The sequence below is a fragment of the Manis javanica genome, chromosome 4 (genome assembly GCF_040802235.1).
Source record: "Manis javanica isolate MJ-LG chromosome 4, MJ_LKY, whole genome shotgun sequence".
Classification (NCBI taxonomy): Eukaryota; Metazoa; Chordata; class Mammalia; order Pholidota; family Manidae; genus Manis; species Manis javanica.
Window position 1 is genome coordinate 129,155,588 of NC_133159.1, and position 16,861 is coordinate 129,172,448.

Below are 16,861 nucleotides of genomic sequence, written 5' to 3' on the forward strand. Positions count from 1 at the left end.
CCTCAGGCCACTGACCCCTGCTCTTTCTTTCTGCCTATTTGTCTGTCCCCTCCCATCTCTGCTTCCTCCTCCACAGACCCACCTGCCTGTCACTTGCACCCCCTCTTGCCTACGCCCACTCTTTTGCCTCATTTCTTGGTCAAAGCCTCCTGGCAAAACACAACCTGGCTAAATCTACTGTCCCCGCACACAGTTTAGCACACTCTATGTTCGAGGTCTCTGATCTCATTTGGGCTCTCCAGTCTGCAGCCCTGGGGCTCCCCCAGTCTGCTCTCCCTCCTGTTCTCACTGACTGTTTGCTAACCCTCTCTACTTCCTCAAACCTGGCCTCCCCCTCCCCTTCCCCTCCCTGCAGAAAAGCTCACCTCCTACATCACAGAAGTGCAAACGCCATCAGGTGACAGCCCCGTGAACTTATGGCTATAAAACATCAACCTATGATTTCTCCCATTTGTGACAGAAGAGGCCTGCCCCCTATCCACAGCCAGCCCCTCTTCTTGGACTCTGTTATGAAGGGTTTCCTCCTGCTTTCTCCTGCCCTCCTGTAGCCTCAGCCTATTAGTTCCTGCCCATCAACATTTTTAAGTAGGGCCAAGTTTCTACAATGAAAAAAAAACCCACCACACCAGCTCTCCCTCAGCTTCACTTCCTCCTGTAAGTACTGCACTCTGGGCTCCCCTTTATCTGCCCTCCTAAACTCCATTCCCTTTCTTCCTCAGGCCCTTGACAGCTGCCTCCCTTCACCTCTAAACTGCTGTCATCAAGCTTCTCCAGGACTTCTTGCAGCTAACTCCCACGGACTCCCGCCAGCCTTATGCTCCTTGATCTCCGTGGGCCTTATCATGGTGGCAGACTCCTCCCTGTCTCCCTCGGACACGCTCTCTCCCTGTCTTCTGGACCACAGCTTTCTTGTCTGCCCTGTCCTTCGGGAACACTGTCTCCTCTCCAGTATGCCTTGGAAATCACATTCAGCTAGGCACTGGAGACTAGCCAAGACTCCACTCCCTGAAATCAGCTCAGGGTTCTTCACATGAGTGCTCTCCCTGGGCCTCAGCCACCTTCCGTAAACTGATGGTACCCACATCTACAAGCTGAACTGAGCTCTAGAACTGTGTGCCCACCTGTCTCCTTATATCTCGCCCCACGTGCATTGTCCCACACTCACTGTGCCCAAAAACAAGCTCATTGTCTGCTCTGCAGACTTGGAGCTCCTGTCTCTGAGAACAGCACCACCCACTGCCTGGAGGGGAACCACAGGCCCTCCCTTAGCCTCACTGGCCAATGTCCCAACCTCTTTGGTTCTCATAGAAGCAAAGTCCAGAAACCTGATACCCCCAAGGCAGGTGGAGCTCGAGTGTGATGATAAAGGGCAGCTGACATTCGGCCTAAACTTGAGCTACAAAGTGCATGGACCCTCTAAATGACCAACCACTGCGGATCCCAGGCAAATGCTGCACTAGGGCATGCGGGCCATGTAACTGCCTTGTCTGCTCTTTCAAGAGAGGTCAGAAAGTGGACTTTTATATAAAATCTGCTGAATGTTTGACAGCTAATGGAACTAAAAAATAATTATAAGGGTGGGGTCTTCTGGGCAATGTTCTTTCCTTGACTTGGGAGATACCTGCAAAAGTGTTTATTTTATACCTATTTGTTGAACTAAATATGTAAGTTTTAAGTACTTGTCTGTGTGTATAACATGTTTCATAAAAAAAAATTTTTTTAAAGGAAAAAGATTATTTTAAGCAATAAGATTATTTGTAAAAGTGGTTGGGTACAAAATCAACTTGCTAAAATCAAAGTTTTCCAATATAAAAACTGTAACCAGTTATACATTATTGTGAAGGAAAAGAGACCCATGATAATTAAAACAATAAAAAAATACCAAAAATTAACAAATTAACAAGAAGTGTTTATATATTATAACATTTCTTGTTAATTGGTTACTATGCATGAAAAAAATGACTCATGGATAAAAAACAGGACTTAAATAAATTGAAAGAAAAAATGCTATTCTTGGATAGAAAGACTCAAATCTTAAAAATGTTCATTCTCCTTAAGTTAACCTATAAACTTACTGCAATCCTTGTTCCTATAAAAATAGGAATGGGATTATTTCTGGAACTAAATAAATTGATTCTAAAGTTCCTATGGGAAATAAATATTTAAAATATCCAGGAAAAATAAATAAAAAATAAAATAAAATATCCAGGAAAACTGAAAAAGGAGAGTAATGAGGTCGATAATTAAAACGGTTTGCTTTCTGCGCATGAATAGACAGACATACCAGAACAGAATAGTGAATCCCAAAATAGACAGGAATACACTGGGAATTTGTTATATTCTAAGGATAGCAGGTCCATAAATGAGATTGGGTCAGTTGGACAGCCATCTGGGAATTTTAAAAAAACTTAAGTTGCAGTTACACCTCTCTCCCTACATCAAAATAAATTTCAAATGGATCAAAGATCTAAATGTAAAGAATAAAATAAAAAAATACCAGAATATGGAATATTTTAAAAATGAAAAGTCTTGAATAAAAATCACTTGATTTAAAAAATCTGTTATTTCTCCTTTATTTTAAATGAAATTTTACTTTTTAATCACAGAAGATAAAAGGCCCCACAACCTGTAGATGCAGTCATGAAACTTTGCATTCTGAATATTACTGAAATTTATTTGTGAAGAATATTGAGGTGAAATTCTAGAATATTTTGTGTCTGTCCTACAAGAAAGCACTGAATTAACAATATAGGAGATAATATCGCATTTCAAGTTTTGCAAAGGATTACATTTTCACCTTTATTGGAGAGGAATCTTCCAGTGAAGGAAATTATTTTCAAGTACTCATTTATTAGTGATACATGCCTTAAAAGACTATGGAAGAAGAAATGCTAAAGCCTTAAAGATCTCTACTAAAGCATGTGCTTTTTTTGAAACTGTGTCAAAATTCCTTAAAATGAGTAAGCCTTTCTCAAATAAAAATGGACAGTGAATTACCAGACATTTAAGGAAAGCCTCCAGAGTAAAAGAGAGAGGACAGAACAAAGGAAAATTACTTTCTACCTAGAATTCCAATCCCAGTCAAATGTCAAACAAGTGGAGAGCAGAAAACAGTTGTCAATGGTGCAACAAGTCAAAAAATTTATCTCCTATGCACATGCACCATTTCTCAGAAAGCTACTAAAAGATGCACTCCACCAGAATAAGGGCATAAACCAAGAAAGAAGAAGACCAGGGAACTAGGAAATCAAACAGGAAAAGAAGTTTAGGGAAGTTCCTGGATGACACCTGTGCAGCAGGCCTCAAAACCAATCAGTTGGACGGAAGTGAGAGGACAGGGATTTCCAGGAGGGATAGTTCTAAGGCATGAAACTGATAATATACCTTAGTCAGATAGTGAAGAAAACTAGTATTCAAAGGAGTTTTATTGGTTGGTCTGGAAGAATTAATGATAGTGAACAGTGTGCTAACAAAATTAGTGAGGTAATTATTAATTCCAAAAAGAGCAAACATCATACAAGCAAGGGAAGAACTATAACAACATAAAATTACTTGGCTCAACAGTAAACAATACTAAGAGTCATGTTAAAATAAATACTGAATACTGATTTTACCAAAAAGTATGCTATAGCTATACTGAGAAGATAAAGTGTTGTGAATACACATGGGGACATTTCCAAGAGCATACTCTCTTATGTTCTTCAAATTGGAGGCCTTGAATTATCTCCCTAAACATCATGGCAAGCCCACTTGAATGTGTATAATATCCAACATCGTACCAAAATGTTTCTTCATTTTCTCAACCTGACAAGATTTTCAAAATAACTTCATGGCAAATTACCAAATTTTAACTTGTCAATCAACAGGATGTTGAGCTGAAAACCCTGTGAAGAACTTTTTTCACAGCGATGTTCAGTCTTTGCCAGAACTTTGTCAACAAATCTCCAGAATGCAAATTTGACTTTATTGACAAATATAACTTATTTTTAAAAAATCAGTCTGGAGAATTATTTTTGTGAAATATTTTATAGTTTATCCTCAAACAAGTGGTCAGTCAGTAGAGGTTGAGAAAGCAAAGTTAGCTGAGTTTAGTGCTGACCCGATGGACAAAGTGCCGTATGATTGGTAAAAAGGAAGGAAGTAGAAGCCATAAAAAGCCAATGGATGTTAGTATCCCCTACCCTGCCCTGGGGAAATTCCATTACGCTCAGCTACCAACACAGGGATACCATAGCTCTTCTCTGCTAGGGTGTAGATGATATCTGGAATATGTTTGTGTTAAATGCAATCTGTAAAGCTGGTCTGGCCATAAAACATGGTAAAAGCCAATTTGGACTTCAGAGTTCAAATATTTGGGACATAAGGTGGGATAACAAAACCGCCTGTGGGAGAAACAAGGTGCTCTGGTTAACTGGAAGCCTCCCAGAAGCAAGGGAGGGTCAGGTAATCCTGAGAGCAATCAGGACATCTGAAGAGCATGCTTATTGCAAGGCCTTATCTAGACCTTGAAAACAGAAGAGTCAATCTGATAAAGTTATCTGCACCTCCTTGGAATGTTAAAACATTTTGGAAGAGCTGAAATTGATCTGGACTTCTTTATAGGTCTGATGAGCGCAAATTTTCCAAAATCCTTCCCTGTGATCATGGTTTTTTTTCCTCATACATTATTTACTGGATTGAGAGAATTTTACCTAGAAGAAGTGTCTAGTCATTATTTGGGTTTCAGCTAAACCAAGGCCATAAATATTTTGCTCAAAGTTGCCTTGCTAAGCTCTACTATAAAGATTATGCACACAGTATTTTAGATAAACACTAAATGTGTTCCTCAAAAAAAGATGATCACGGCAGACAGAAAAGTTGTCTCCTAAGTTTATCCTACATAGAAGGACACAGTGCTCAAACATCAGGTAAACACAGCACTGCGGAGGGAACAGAACAGGGTGTAGGAAGCCCAGGTGAAATCCTCCAGGATGGAATATTCAGAAACCTTATGGAAAATGTACAACTTAAAAGGTCAACAGCGGGCTGATTGGTTAAATTACAGCACAGCCAAACTATGGGATGCTATAAGCCATGAAAAATAACTACATACTTCAGTTCATACAGAATGGAAAAATTCCAACACAAACTGTTAACTTAAAAAAAAAAGTTGTAAAAATACCATTTATAATGTGATCCCATTTTATCTGTGCAGTGTGTATTTTCAATTACATGGTAATCATGGTAACCTCTAGGGAGTGGGGCTTTGTGCTGGATTTTCACTTTCTCCTTTATGTACTTCAACGACAATCTTCTTTTCTATAGTGATTTTTTACAAAATTACAGACTACTTTTGTAATTTAGAAATACCCAGTACAGATTTTAAGAATTAAAGAGAAACAACCATATGAAATGGGGGAAATAATTTGCTATATTTGATAAATAATATACCAAATCATTAAAAGTGGTTATCTTTGGGGGACTGTTTTTCTTCCTTCTGTTTTGTGCATTTTACAAAATTTCTAAAATGATCAATTTTATAATGAAAAAATTAAGCCATTTTGAAAACACAATGTACAGAATAGTACAAATAAATGCTGATATTTATATGTAATACATAAACATATTACAATTAATTAATAATGTATAATATATTTGTATGCTAATATTCATATAATAAAGAGTGTCGGTATACACTCCCATGTCTGGAATGTTACATAAGAAACTGGTAACATTGACTCTTCAGAGAGAAACTGAGTCACTGGGGGACAGCAGTGGAGGGAGACTTTTCATTCTCTACCATAGTATAACTTGAATTTTGTAATGTGCATATATTAGTCTTTCTAAAAGGTTAAAATGTTTTAAAAATTAAAACTATTATTTCACCTTGCTAAATTTGTTTTGAAAATATTGTGTTCACCAAATTTGATGAGACCATTTTTTTGATGGGAAAATAATGATTACTTTATCCTGTTGGAGTCTTTTTTGGTGAGGACTTTTACATACATATGTCATCCTGCCTCCTGACAACATCAGAAAAGGATTTTTTTAAGTGGATGAAGAAACTCAGACTCAGAAATTCAGTGACTTGCCTGAGGTCACATAGCAAAATAAATCTACTCCAGGTTCACTGTCTGGCACTGAAGTTCATGCCATATTCACTCTCTGACTGACCCTAAGGATTAGGAACAAGTAGCCACCAACCTGTGCTTAATTATGGCATCTCTTTACCTCTTTCTTAACTTTTGTTTTCTCTTATAACAACAGGATCTTGCCTGGCCATACCTCAAGAAACCAGGAGCCCTATCAGAGCCAGTTTCCCACACCCCTCACTGGTCAAAGACATCTCCAAGCTTTCACCCTCGCCTTCACTTCCTGCTCCTCCGCTGCTTCCTGACCCACGTGGCTTAGAGCATCTGCCCTCTCACGGAGGCCTTCGGCTCACTCCTCTGACACTCTGCACTGCTTTCCCCTGGCTCTTGGCTTCCTTCCTCAACCACAGTGTCATCTCGTCCTTGTGAGGCCACCTTCCACTGCTCATGACAGACACCCTCCGTGCCTTCTGTCCCTGTACTCCATCTCCACACAGGCCTTCCTGGCAAAGTCCCTTCTACATTTGTCCAACAAACAAGAACCTTCTATGAGTTAAAGCCCAAGCCCTACGTAGCAACAGCCTAGAAGCTTGGGAAGTAGCTCTTTTTATAGGGCCTAGCCGATCACAAGAGGGAACCAAAACCAGTCATGTAGAAAGTTATTTGCTTCCAATTAGGAAAAACTGTCCCCAGAGTGTTTATAATCTCCCTAGACAGATGCCTTATATAACTCCTTCTTTATTTTTCTCCTCTTCATCTTATATGGAAAGGAAGCTGGGCCCCAAGGGCAGAACTGCTCACTTGCAGAGTAATAGGGCAGGGAGTTTGCTGATTTATACGCTCCCTGCGCCTATCTCGGTTCCTAGCACGTGGAAGGCACTCACTACGTATTTTTTAATAACTCACAGAATGAATTAAATTTTAAATGACTGTAATATGAAATGTCACAGGGCTGTAGGAGAGCACATGATCTGTCAGCCCCATCAAGTCTCAGGAAAGCCCGCACCATGGCGCAGGGCTTGGATGATTTAGCTGAGCCGTTATCGCCACCTAGTGGCAGAACACCCGCATCACTGGTTTAGTAGCTTTGCTGGGGTCTTCCTCTTTACAATAAATTTTTTTGAAAATAAACTATAAAATCGAAATTAAGACATGATAGTAAACATATTATAGTGTAGGAGAGAGTTAGAAGAATAATGGGGAGAGCAGCCAAGATATGGAGTTAAACTCGGAGAGCTGGGGAAGGGAATGGCACCAAAGGGCAGGACAAGGAGGGGAGAATGGCTCAGGTTGGGTCTGTACTTGTCGAAGTTGACGTCCAGCATGCCCGCCTTCTCCTGGCTGATTCGTAACAAGGGCGTATTCAGCCGCCGAATGTAGTCTTTGTCCAGCGTTGAAGTCCAGTCTTGGAAGGTTTTTCGAACCAGTTCATCAATGGCCTGAACCATCTGCTGATAGGTATGGACACTCTCCTCCCCGGTCCCAATGTGGGGCAGGAAGTGAGCATTAGAAAGACACTGAAGGGGAAGAACAGTGGATGAGTGGAGCCTAATTGCCACATTGCTCCGTGTCGCTGTCTCCCTGCGTCCGCCTCCATCCCCACCACACACACACCCCAGTATTTGTAAGGCTCTGCACAGAGATTGGCTTTGACTTACTTAGAGGGAAGGTGGAGCCCAGAAGAAAGGTGAGAGGAAGAGATCAAGGCACAATGAGAAAAGGAGTCCAAGTGAAGGAAGAGAAGCACAGAGGTTCAACTCAAGGAGAAAACTGGGAAATAAAGTAAATTACAGGAGGTGAAGGATTTAAGAGGTACAAGATTGAACACTAGTATGAGCCCTTCCTCACCACAGCCTTAACCCAGCAACTCTTAACAAGCCTCCCATTGTCTGTAGGCTGCCTTATTCTCTCCCAGGAGCAATTGGGTGATAGCAGGTACCTTAATAGCTTTAGACCTACATTCCCAAAAAGTTAAAAAAAAAATTTTTTTTTTCTGTTTCTTTGTGCCTCTTCTAGGGAAACCAGGCCCTATAAGGGCCTCACCCATCCAGTTCTCTGGATTGTGATATTGTATTCCCTTCTAGGGGCCCAGCTTCCCAGATGCTGACCCTAATTCCTCCTCTCCGCCTTGACATAAATGCTTAAAATGACCTGTGTTCTACTGACCACATTCACCATCCCTGCAGATCCAAACCGGCCTGAACTGCAGCGGCCACTCCTCAGGTCCAACTTAGTCTCCAGTTGTCTGGAGAAAACTCTAGGGAAACTCTCTAGATGGGACCCTGACTCCCCCAGCCCCTCCAGCAGGGGGCACAGTCTGCAAACTCTACCATCTCACTGAGAACAAGCCTGGAGGCCAGGTGCTTACAGTCATGACACTGTCGATGCGACGCCGCAGGATCCGCACCCAGTGTGCTTGTCCAGAATGACGGGCCATGTGGGGCTCCAGGAATGGCCACTTGCTGTTCAGCTCCCGGTTCACGAGGGCCAATTCGTTATTGAACAGCACATAGAGGTGCACCGCCTTCTTGTCGTATGTTCGCTTGATAGCCTAATGAAGAGACGAAAGAGGTTGACAGTATGCCCTGGGAATGCGGGTTCTCTCTAGTTGCCGTCCTAGAGGAAAGCGACACCCCTGCTCCGGGAGCCACACTCCTTAGTGGTCTGGAAGCCGGGGGAACAGAGGGAAGAAAAGAGGCACTATTGATTTAGGACTTGGGAAAGAGCATGCGTGGAGGTAGGATGGTGCCTGGAAGAGTGAGGAGGACCTGAAGGAAAGCACAAGAGAACCGGGGGCTGAAGAAGTAGGCGGTGCGGCACCTCACGGGCGGCAAGCCTGTGGAAGGTATCCAGCAGGAGAACTCCCTGCTCCACGTCTCTAACGAACTCGAATGCAGAGGTAATCAAGTTCTGAGTCATCACCTCCAGGTCCTTGACTCCCGCGCGGAACCTGCACCGTTAAAGAGGCACCTTTGAAGAGTGGTGCCCTCACCTGTCCCCGAGGGCATCTGAGTGACACCTTCCTACATGCCAGGCACTGAGTGTTTTACATGCATTAATCCATTTATTCCTCAAACAACACAATAAGATAGACTCTATCATTAACCTTATTTTATAGATGAGGAAACAGAGGCTCCAACTGGTAGAATAATTTGCCTAGAGTCACATAGCGAGTATGTGGCAGAACCAGGATTCAAGCCCTGAAAGACTAAACCTAGAGCTCTAATCTGAGCAGTTTCTCAGCTGCTGCCTTGCATGCTCCTGCCCTCCCCATCCCTGATCTGTCCCTTCCGCATTTTCCCTGGCACACTGGCCACCCCTCCCTTCCTGTATGCTCTGCCCAGGAGTCAGCCTGCAGTTCCCTCACCTATTGTAGTCTTCATGCCAGGAAGTGTTCTTGACATCCAGGATGCCCCCGCGAACAGCTCGCAGCATGTGCAGGTTCTTATGAAAGATGTCCTCAATCTCCAGCAAGTTCTGTGTTATCTGGGGCCCCTGGGCACCAAAGAAGCAAGGAAAGGGACCTTGCTTTCCATCTTCCCAGCGGGCAAAATGGTACTGACAGTCGCATACCTAGAAAGAAGTTAGCATGAGGATTCTACTCTCCTTTCTGAACTTGGAAGTTCTGAGCTCTATGGCTTAGCTTAAAATGTTTAAGAACTAGGGAGGACCAACCAAATGCAAGGGGTGCCTGGGATGAATTTTGACTGCAGAATGAAATATGAGATACTAAGACAGTGTCAACAGGCAGAAGTCTAGAAGAACAGCATGGTAGTAGGGCACACAGCCACGCAGGAAGGGCCAAAGGGGCAGATTCTACATTTCGCCTCTGCCCCATCTCCCCCAGCTCCTGGGGAGGGATTCTGGAGCATCTGTGCTTGGCTCTGATTCTCCAACAGTCTTCCCACCTCAATGAGGTCCTTGCAGCGTTGCACAAAGGCATCAATGTGAGCAAATATGCTGGTTTGGTCCAGGACCCAACCCTGGCTGGAAAACCTGTGTGAGGAGAAAGAGCAACCAAATCAAAAAGTGGAGATGCTAGGTATCAGTCTGCCTCTGCAAAGCTGGGACTGGTAGTCCCCGCTAAGGCGGGGGAAGCCTTAGGAAATGAGACCCGAGGAGCAGATTCCCAGAACCCCGAAAGAAGCAGCCCAAAGTAAGGAGAACCAGAAAAGAGACAAAGCAGCTCAGTTCTAAGAGAAGGTTTACACATAATGGAATTTTAGGTTTTAAGAACAAGAAAGGCGGAAAAGACCAGGAAGATTCCTGGACTCAGGGAGAAGAGGTCATTAGAATAGGGAGAACCTAGGGCTAGGAGCTAGAATATTTTGGGCCCATGTAGAAATTCTCAGGTCTAGAAAAATATCATCCATAGGCTTTAAAAAAAAGTGCAAGTGAAAGGAGTCAGAATCTACTCTCTAAGGAATGACAGGAATATATGGGTTGGTAGGAGAGCCACATCATACTGGGTGTGCATCTGCACGGCCCGGAGGTAGTGATCTTTCCATGCGTGACAACAGGAAATGCAGCCTTGCAGGCCCTCCTTGCTGGAAGTGACGTATCCCTCAAAGATTCGGTCCAGGGAGATAGCATGGCAGCACAAGCGGATGATCTCATTGCTCATCTGCAGAAGGGGTCCCAGCGGCATCAGTTCGCAGCTTTGGTTGCACCCACCCCTTCTCTGAATCTCCCTGACTGTGCCTTAGGCCTCAGCCTCCTGCTTGGTGATTTGGCACCTGATACCCATCTCACACCCAACCAGCCCCCATCAGCAGCCTTGGCCCCTCTGGGCTCCACACCCACTCCCGCCTCAGCTCAGCCCTGCAACTGCACCTCTGGGGGAGTGCTCAGCTCAGCATCCTGTCTCCCCGCTGTTCAGTTTTGTCACCCTGATGGAATGTGCCAGGTCCTGCTCCTCAAAAACTGGCGTTCCTTCCTAAATCTACCTCTCACCCGCTGCAATTTCCATCTTTGGAAATGAGAAAAAGACAGTCTTGCCCTTCGGTACAACTCAGCCTGGGAGTCTGTCCTCCCTGTTTCTCTCCCCACTTCCATCTGGAAGCAAAATGCTCCATCCCAAGCCCCAACTCTGAGCACTGCTGCAGTAGAGGATGCGGGCAAAGAAGCCTTCAGTCTCGGTCTGACCTGAAGGGCACTCCTTACTACCTTCTCCCTGAAGACATGCTAAGTGACTTTAGAAAATCTGAGTTCTATCGATGTAGCCCCCTCCTTAAAACCCTCTGCCCCACCCTCTGCAGACCATACCTTTCGGAAGAGAGAGGTCAGTCTCTCTCGAGTGTTGTAATGGGGAGAGTTGACCCAGATTATGCGGATGAGATCGATCAACTGAGGGAGCTTACTAGAGATGTCCTTAGGGTGTATGTAAGCCAATTCCTGGTAAGGCTCCTTCAGGAGTGACAGAAAAGTCAAGTTTGACTGTGCTTGATGAGAGCCATCCTGGCAGTAAAGAGAAACCAGGAGCAGACTTTACTGGAAAGAATCGGCTCAAAGCGAGTGCTTTTTACCCGTCTTGAATCCTATCCTCTACTCGGAAGCATTCCCACTTAACCCTGCCTGGTACCAGCCATTTCAGGTCTCTGCAACCCCTTAGGACAAAGAAGCATTTGTACATACCCACTTTTATTAATTGACTAGTTTCTACTCAAGTATTATTATGTTTTTTTCTCATGCACAAGTCCCATCTCCCCAGTAGACTGGGAATCCCAAAGCTCAGGTGCTGCGTGTACGCCTCTAGTTTCTCCAGTTGAACTCAGAACTCTGCGCAAAGTAGATACTCAATAGCTGTAGACCAACTAACTGCCTGGTCATTACTCCGGTCCACCCCACAGTGTTCCCCCAGCTCCTGTTCTCAGCCAGGGCCTCAGACTTCTCCACCTAGCTGTGGCTCAGATCCCTTAATGCCTACTTAAAATTCCACCTAGGAAGGGAAGTCTTCTCTGTGTTCTACAGATCGCTCTGACTTGTGTGTGTCCCCAGCACTAACATAATCAGCTTGTCATTTGATATCAAATTTACTGAAGAGTTCATCTTGGAGCTCTCTTGGCTGAACCACATGGGTTCCTCTTGGATCCCATGCCATCTAGTAATATTATTTTATATAAGTCTTATTTTCTTAGCTGGATCGTACGGGTTGGACTCATAATGGGTACTCAGCATATATGTGTTGATTGACTAACTGTCTCCCTAACTAAACCATAAGCTCCTTGGGACCTTGTGTCCTACTGCTTTTATACTCTCCCACAAGCCCAAGTCCAAACACTGGGCAGCTCTATCTGTGCTGTTGAGGACTGCACTGGCTCTCTCTGCCCAGCACCCTATATTGTCTGAACCACTGTCCACTTTCTGCTAAGCCTCCATCCTTCACCCTTCCACACACCTGGATCTGCTGAGCCAGTTTCATAAAGGGTGCCAAGTAGGATGATTTGGCAAGGTGCAGGATGGACTCGATGTACTTCACCCCCGGCTTCACCAGCTGTTTACTGATGCCAGACAGGTCCGTGCATCGGTTGCGCCAGAACTCAATCTCCTCCAGGGGACCTAAATTTTCCCCCGTCTCCACAGTCTCCTGGACACTGAGCACCTCCTTTATCTGCCGGGTCCAGTGGATCATAGAGGCTGCCAAGGAGAATGCAAAACCTCTTGCCTTTCTTTACAGTGCTCCCCAGTTGTGTACTTCCCTCTGCCCCCTACAACGCCCTCCTAACCTGATCCTTCTAGGCATCTGGGTTGCCCTCTGACCTCTCCCCTAGAATCCCCAACACACTGGTGATGCCAGCCACTCACTCTCTAGCCGCTGCACCAACTCTTTGTCCTTTACCACCACTTCAGGATTCATGTTCACGGCTTCTGCTGGGATGTACAGAACAGTGTGCCCCTCCAGTTTGTACCGAGTATCTAAGGAGAGAAAAGAACCATGGAGGTTCACAGAGGGGGGTGAATTTATGCCACCCAAGTTCCAATCATGGTTGATGATCTGGGGCCCAGGAGGTGTTGTATGCATTTCAGGGAGCAGCAAGAGAAACTATGGCTCATGCTTTTTTGATATCAAAAGGAAAATGACAGAAGATAAGAGGGAACCCTCACTGAGGTATAATAAGGGATGGTCATAAAATAAGGTCAAAGGTCCTTACCATGCCCTCAACACCCTCCTCTGTGACATATGTACTCCCCTACAGCCCCCTCACTCACTGCATTTCCCTTTACCCCACACGTACTTTGGAAATTTCCAACTTTAAGTTTGAGGAGGTATGGTCAACCATTCAACAGCAGAAAACTGTATCTGGATTAGAAGGCAAATTCTGTACCCCCTTCCACTCAGTCAACAAACACAGAGTACCTGCTCTGTGCAGGACAGCCTAGGTCCTCGGGCTGACCCTCACTGGCTCTGCTGTAGGTGGGCACGAGGGGGAAACGAGGCACTCAAGTCTTTCTGCTCACCTGTCAGACAGGCCAAGAACCTGTGCAGGTGAGAAGCAAAATGATTTCGAATGCTCTCAGGCCAAGTTGTGTTTGTAAAGATCTGAGGAGCAAAGACACCACTGAGCAGCCGAAGCAGGGCTGGGATGTAGGAACCCCGCACTGTCCCAAACTGCACAGTTGCCTCAAAGTTCTTTGGAGTTACGGGAACCAGTGCTTGACGAATGAAGTAGACAATCTGGTTCTGAGCCTGCAAAAACAGTAGATCAGAGTTCAGTCACCAGGCCCAGCCATGATACCCAAAGTAATCTGAGGCCCCAATCACTAAAGCCCCTATGAGCTGGCTGAGCTCTTTGTCCGCTGCCCTTAGCATATCCCTATCCTTCTCCAAATGGAAGCAGTGCTTCCTGCTCTTTTCAGGGATATAATAGAGGACATACCCAGAGATGTGAGGAGGAAATGCAGAGAGCATGCTTGAGGGTAGGAACTGTGTATTTTGTCCAACTTGGCTCTGAAACCTAGCACAGTGACTGGGACATATTAGATGCCCAATAAATGTTGGACAGATGGATGGATGAATGGATGAAAAGGCTAGAGTGGATGAAGCACTTTCAGCAATAGGAAAAGCAGGAGAAGGACTGGAAATAAGAGGCAGTTGACTAGGGTTTTCCATTTTGGTTGCATATACGTCTCACCCAAATTTTCATTTATCCTTCAATTTTGCTTATGGTGAGTTGTTGTTTACATTCAGCAATATGTGACTTTCAGAATTGCTTAAGTTTTCAGATAGTTAAAAGTGTTTAAAATTTCTGATTTCTACATGCTTAGAAAGGCCATTCCACCACCAATGCCAGATGCACCTGGGATTTTTTTCTTAGGGCTTTTGTAACTACTCTTTATAATTTATTTAATTTTAAAAACTGAAAATAAAGCACAAAGAAGAAAGTAATACCATTTATCTTCCCACTAACCAGAATTAAATTTTGGCATTTTATGTCTATTTTTTAAACGCTTAACAACTGTTTTTTTTTTGTTAAAATGATATGTGTATGTTAACTATAAATAACTAGAACTGCGCAAAGTACAAATAAAAAAGTTAAAATGTCATCAAAAATTCTATGACCCAGATATTAATGCTGTTAACAGAGAAAACATTATTCCAGACATCTTCTATAGGTAGAGACATTCAAAAGAATAAGTTTAAATTATTTCAAAATAAGATCATGCTATTTTAATGAGAAGTATTAAATTTAATTTTACTTAAATTTAATAGAATAAAAGACATTGATGTGAGGATAATTAAGGAATTGTTGAGCTTCAAATAAATTGTTGAGTTTCTTCATGCTCAACAGAGATTTCTTCCTAAAATATCCCTTTCTAAGGTTATAAGAGAGATTTTGAAAAATAGTTAAACGGTTGGTTTTTTCCACTACCTTTCAATTTTGTTTTGTTAACTCACTGTTCTGAAAGAACATTGACAGACTCATCTCCCTCTCATCTTCTCACCACTTCCCAATTTTTATTATAGTACTATTTTTACATTGTCCAGGTTGATAACATTCAAATTCTATAGCATCACCACAATTCCCGTGGTTATTTGTATTAGTTTTCATTAAAAGGAATTGAATGTTCATAGATTCTCTGTTCCTCAGTTCTCTATTTGGTTCATTTCTTAATGGATGCATTTCAATTGATGATGTTATTTTTGTTTTTTAAAGTATAGTTCTTTCAGATTGAAAACGACTGCCTATTCGATGCCTTTATACTTGACCGTGTAGGCCGGGAATACTACTCTAGGTCACACTATTTTTCCTAGAGAATTCCGGAGATGTGTTTGTCTGGAGATATGGGTGTACAGGTAAGCCTTAGGCCAGCCTTATGTTTCCCCTTGGAGGATAATAGGTAATTTGATTTTTTGACACAGAGGCCTAAATAATTTTTTCCCAATTTTTCATTTAGAAAAGGATTCCAACTCAAAGAAAAACTGGAAGAAAAGTACAATGACCCTTCTTCTAGAGTCACTAATTGTTAACATTTTGCTCCATTGCACCCTCGCATGCTCTCTCTCAGCTGAGCCATTTGAGAGTTAGCTGCACACATGATACTGCACCCTTCAACATGTCAGCATGTAGCTCCTAAAAGTGAACATTTTCTCCAACATACCTAACATTGTAATTATCACATTCCAAAAAATTAACTTCATACAATACTTTCCTTTATATAAGGTCCACATCCAATTTTCCCCAATTGTCCAAATAATGTCATTTACAGTTGGCTTTTTCCCATCCAGGATCGCACACAGTCGTGTCTCTGTAGTCTCCTTATTTTCACACAGTTCTGCAGTCTTTTTCTTTCTACCATGGCATTGATATTTCTGATACTTCAGGCCAGTTGTTTTCTCACAATGTACCTTAATTTCAATTTATCTGTTTCTTCATTATTAGATACAAGTTAAATATTCTTGTCAGGAAGATACATAGGCATGTTCCTAAAGAAAATTTCCTTGAATTTTAGTAGCTGAGATGTGTATTGACATTAAACATTGTGTAACAAATTTTGTGGACTAAAGTATGTCCTCTCCATTCCTAGATTCAGTTCCTTTTGCAGAGCACAGAAATTCTTTGTATTGTATCCTTAAATTTATATTGTTTCATTAGTTGGCTCTCTATATTAGATCACTTGTGTCCTTTGTATCTATTAACTTTTCTCTAATTGTATTGTCATTGTTTTTTTTTCTTCTACATACACCGTAATTATCTCAAGCCTTTCTTCTATGTCAAGTCAGATTTTCAGCAAAAATCAGCTACTCAGCTCCTTGCTGTTTCTGCCTACCAGCTTTGTAACATGCTGCTTTATTTATTTCCTAAAATCTGTAATCTCCCTTTCACCTTTCTCATGTTTTATCATTTCATCTCTTAGCTTTTTAGAAATTGGACTTATGTTCTTATTAAGTTCTACTATACCATGATACTGTTGTGAGGAATTCCCTTCTGTTCAGTTACGCTTTCCTCTTTCATATTTTTTTCCTTTGATGGCAGCTTGCAATTGCCATGCAATTCCTTTTCACTTTCCTCCTGCTTGAGCAGATCTACACATTCCCTCTTTTTGTTTTATTGTACCATGACTTCTTGATATCCCACTGTGAAAACCTAAGTTTCATTTCCTCCTCAAAGTTAAAGTGAAAGGGTTGGATATTTTATGTTTCATTCACTTTTCTCTAACCTAAGAGAAGTTCATGAGGGAATGCACAGGTGGTTAACGCTAATTTAAAACAGTGAAATCTTTATTAAACTACCTGTGCTCTTTCTCTTTCCAGATTTTGTTAAAAGCCCTGTCTAAGGTTCACTGCAGCT

The 16,861-nt window shown here is 42.7% G+C and overlaps 1 protein-coding gene across 2 annotated transcripts in view; it reads right to left on the minus strand.

Moving 5' to 3' along the window:
• Positions 1 to 16,861, minus strand: part of DNAH2 (dynein axonemal heavy chain 2) — a 96,547-nt gene that overhangs the window by 65,532 nt on the left and 14,154 nt on the right. For both annotated transcript variants that reach the window (XM_017671777.3, XM_073234886.1), the window contains exons 6-15: positions 13,530 to 13,758; positions 12,876 to 12,986; positions 12,469 to 12,707; positions 11,337 to 11,528; positions 10,538 to 10,695; positions 9,980 to 10,067; positions 9,439 to 9,644; positions 8,892 to 9,021; positions 8,440 to 8,622; positions 7,374 to 7,588 (exon numbers count right to left, since the gene is read on the minus strand). In XM_017671777.3, coding sequence (XP_017527266.3) covers positions 7,374 to 7,588; positions 8,440 to 8,622; positions 8,892 to 9,021; positions 9,439 to 9,644; positions 9,980 to 10,067; positions 10,538 to 10,695; positions 11,337 to 11,528; positions 12,469 to 12,707; positions 12,876 to 12,986; positions 13,530 to 13,758 — 1,751 coding nt within the window. The remainder of the gene's footprint in view (positions 1 to 7,373; positions 7,589 to 8,439; positions 8,623 to 8,891; positions 9,022 to 9,438; positions 9,645 to 9,979; positions 10,068 to 10,537; positions 10,696 to 11,336; positions 11,529 to 12,468; positions 12,708 to 12,875; positions 12,987 to 13,529; positions 13,759 to 16,861) is intronic.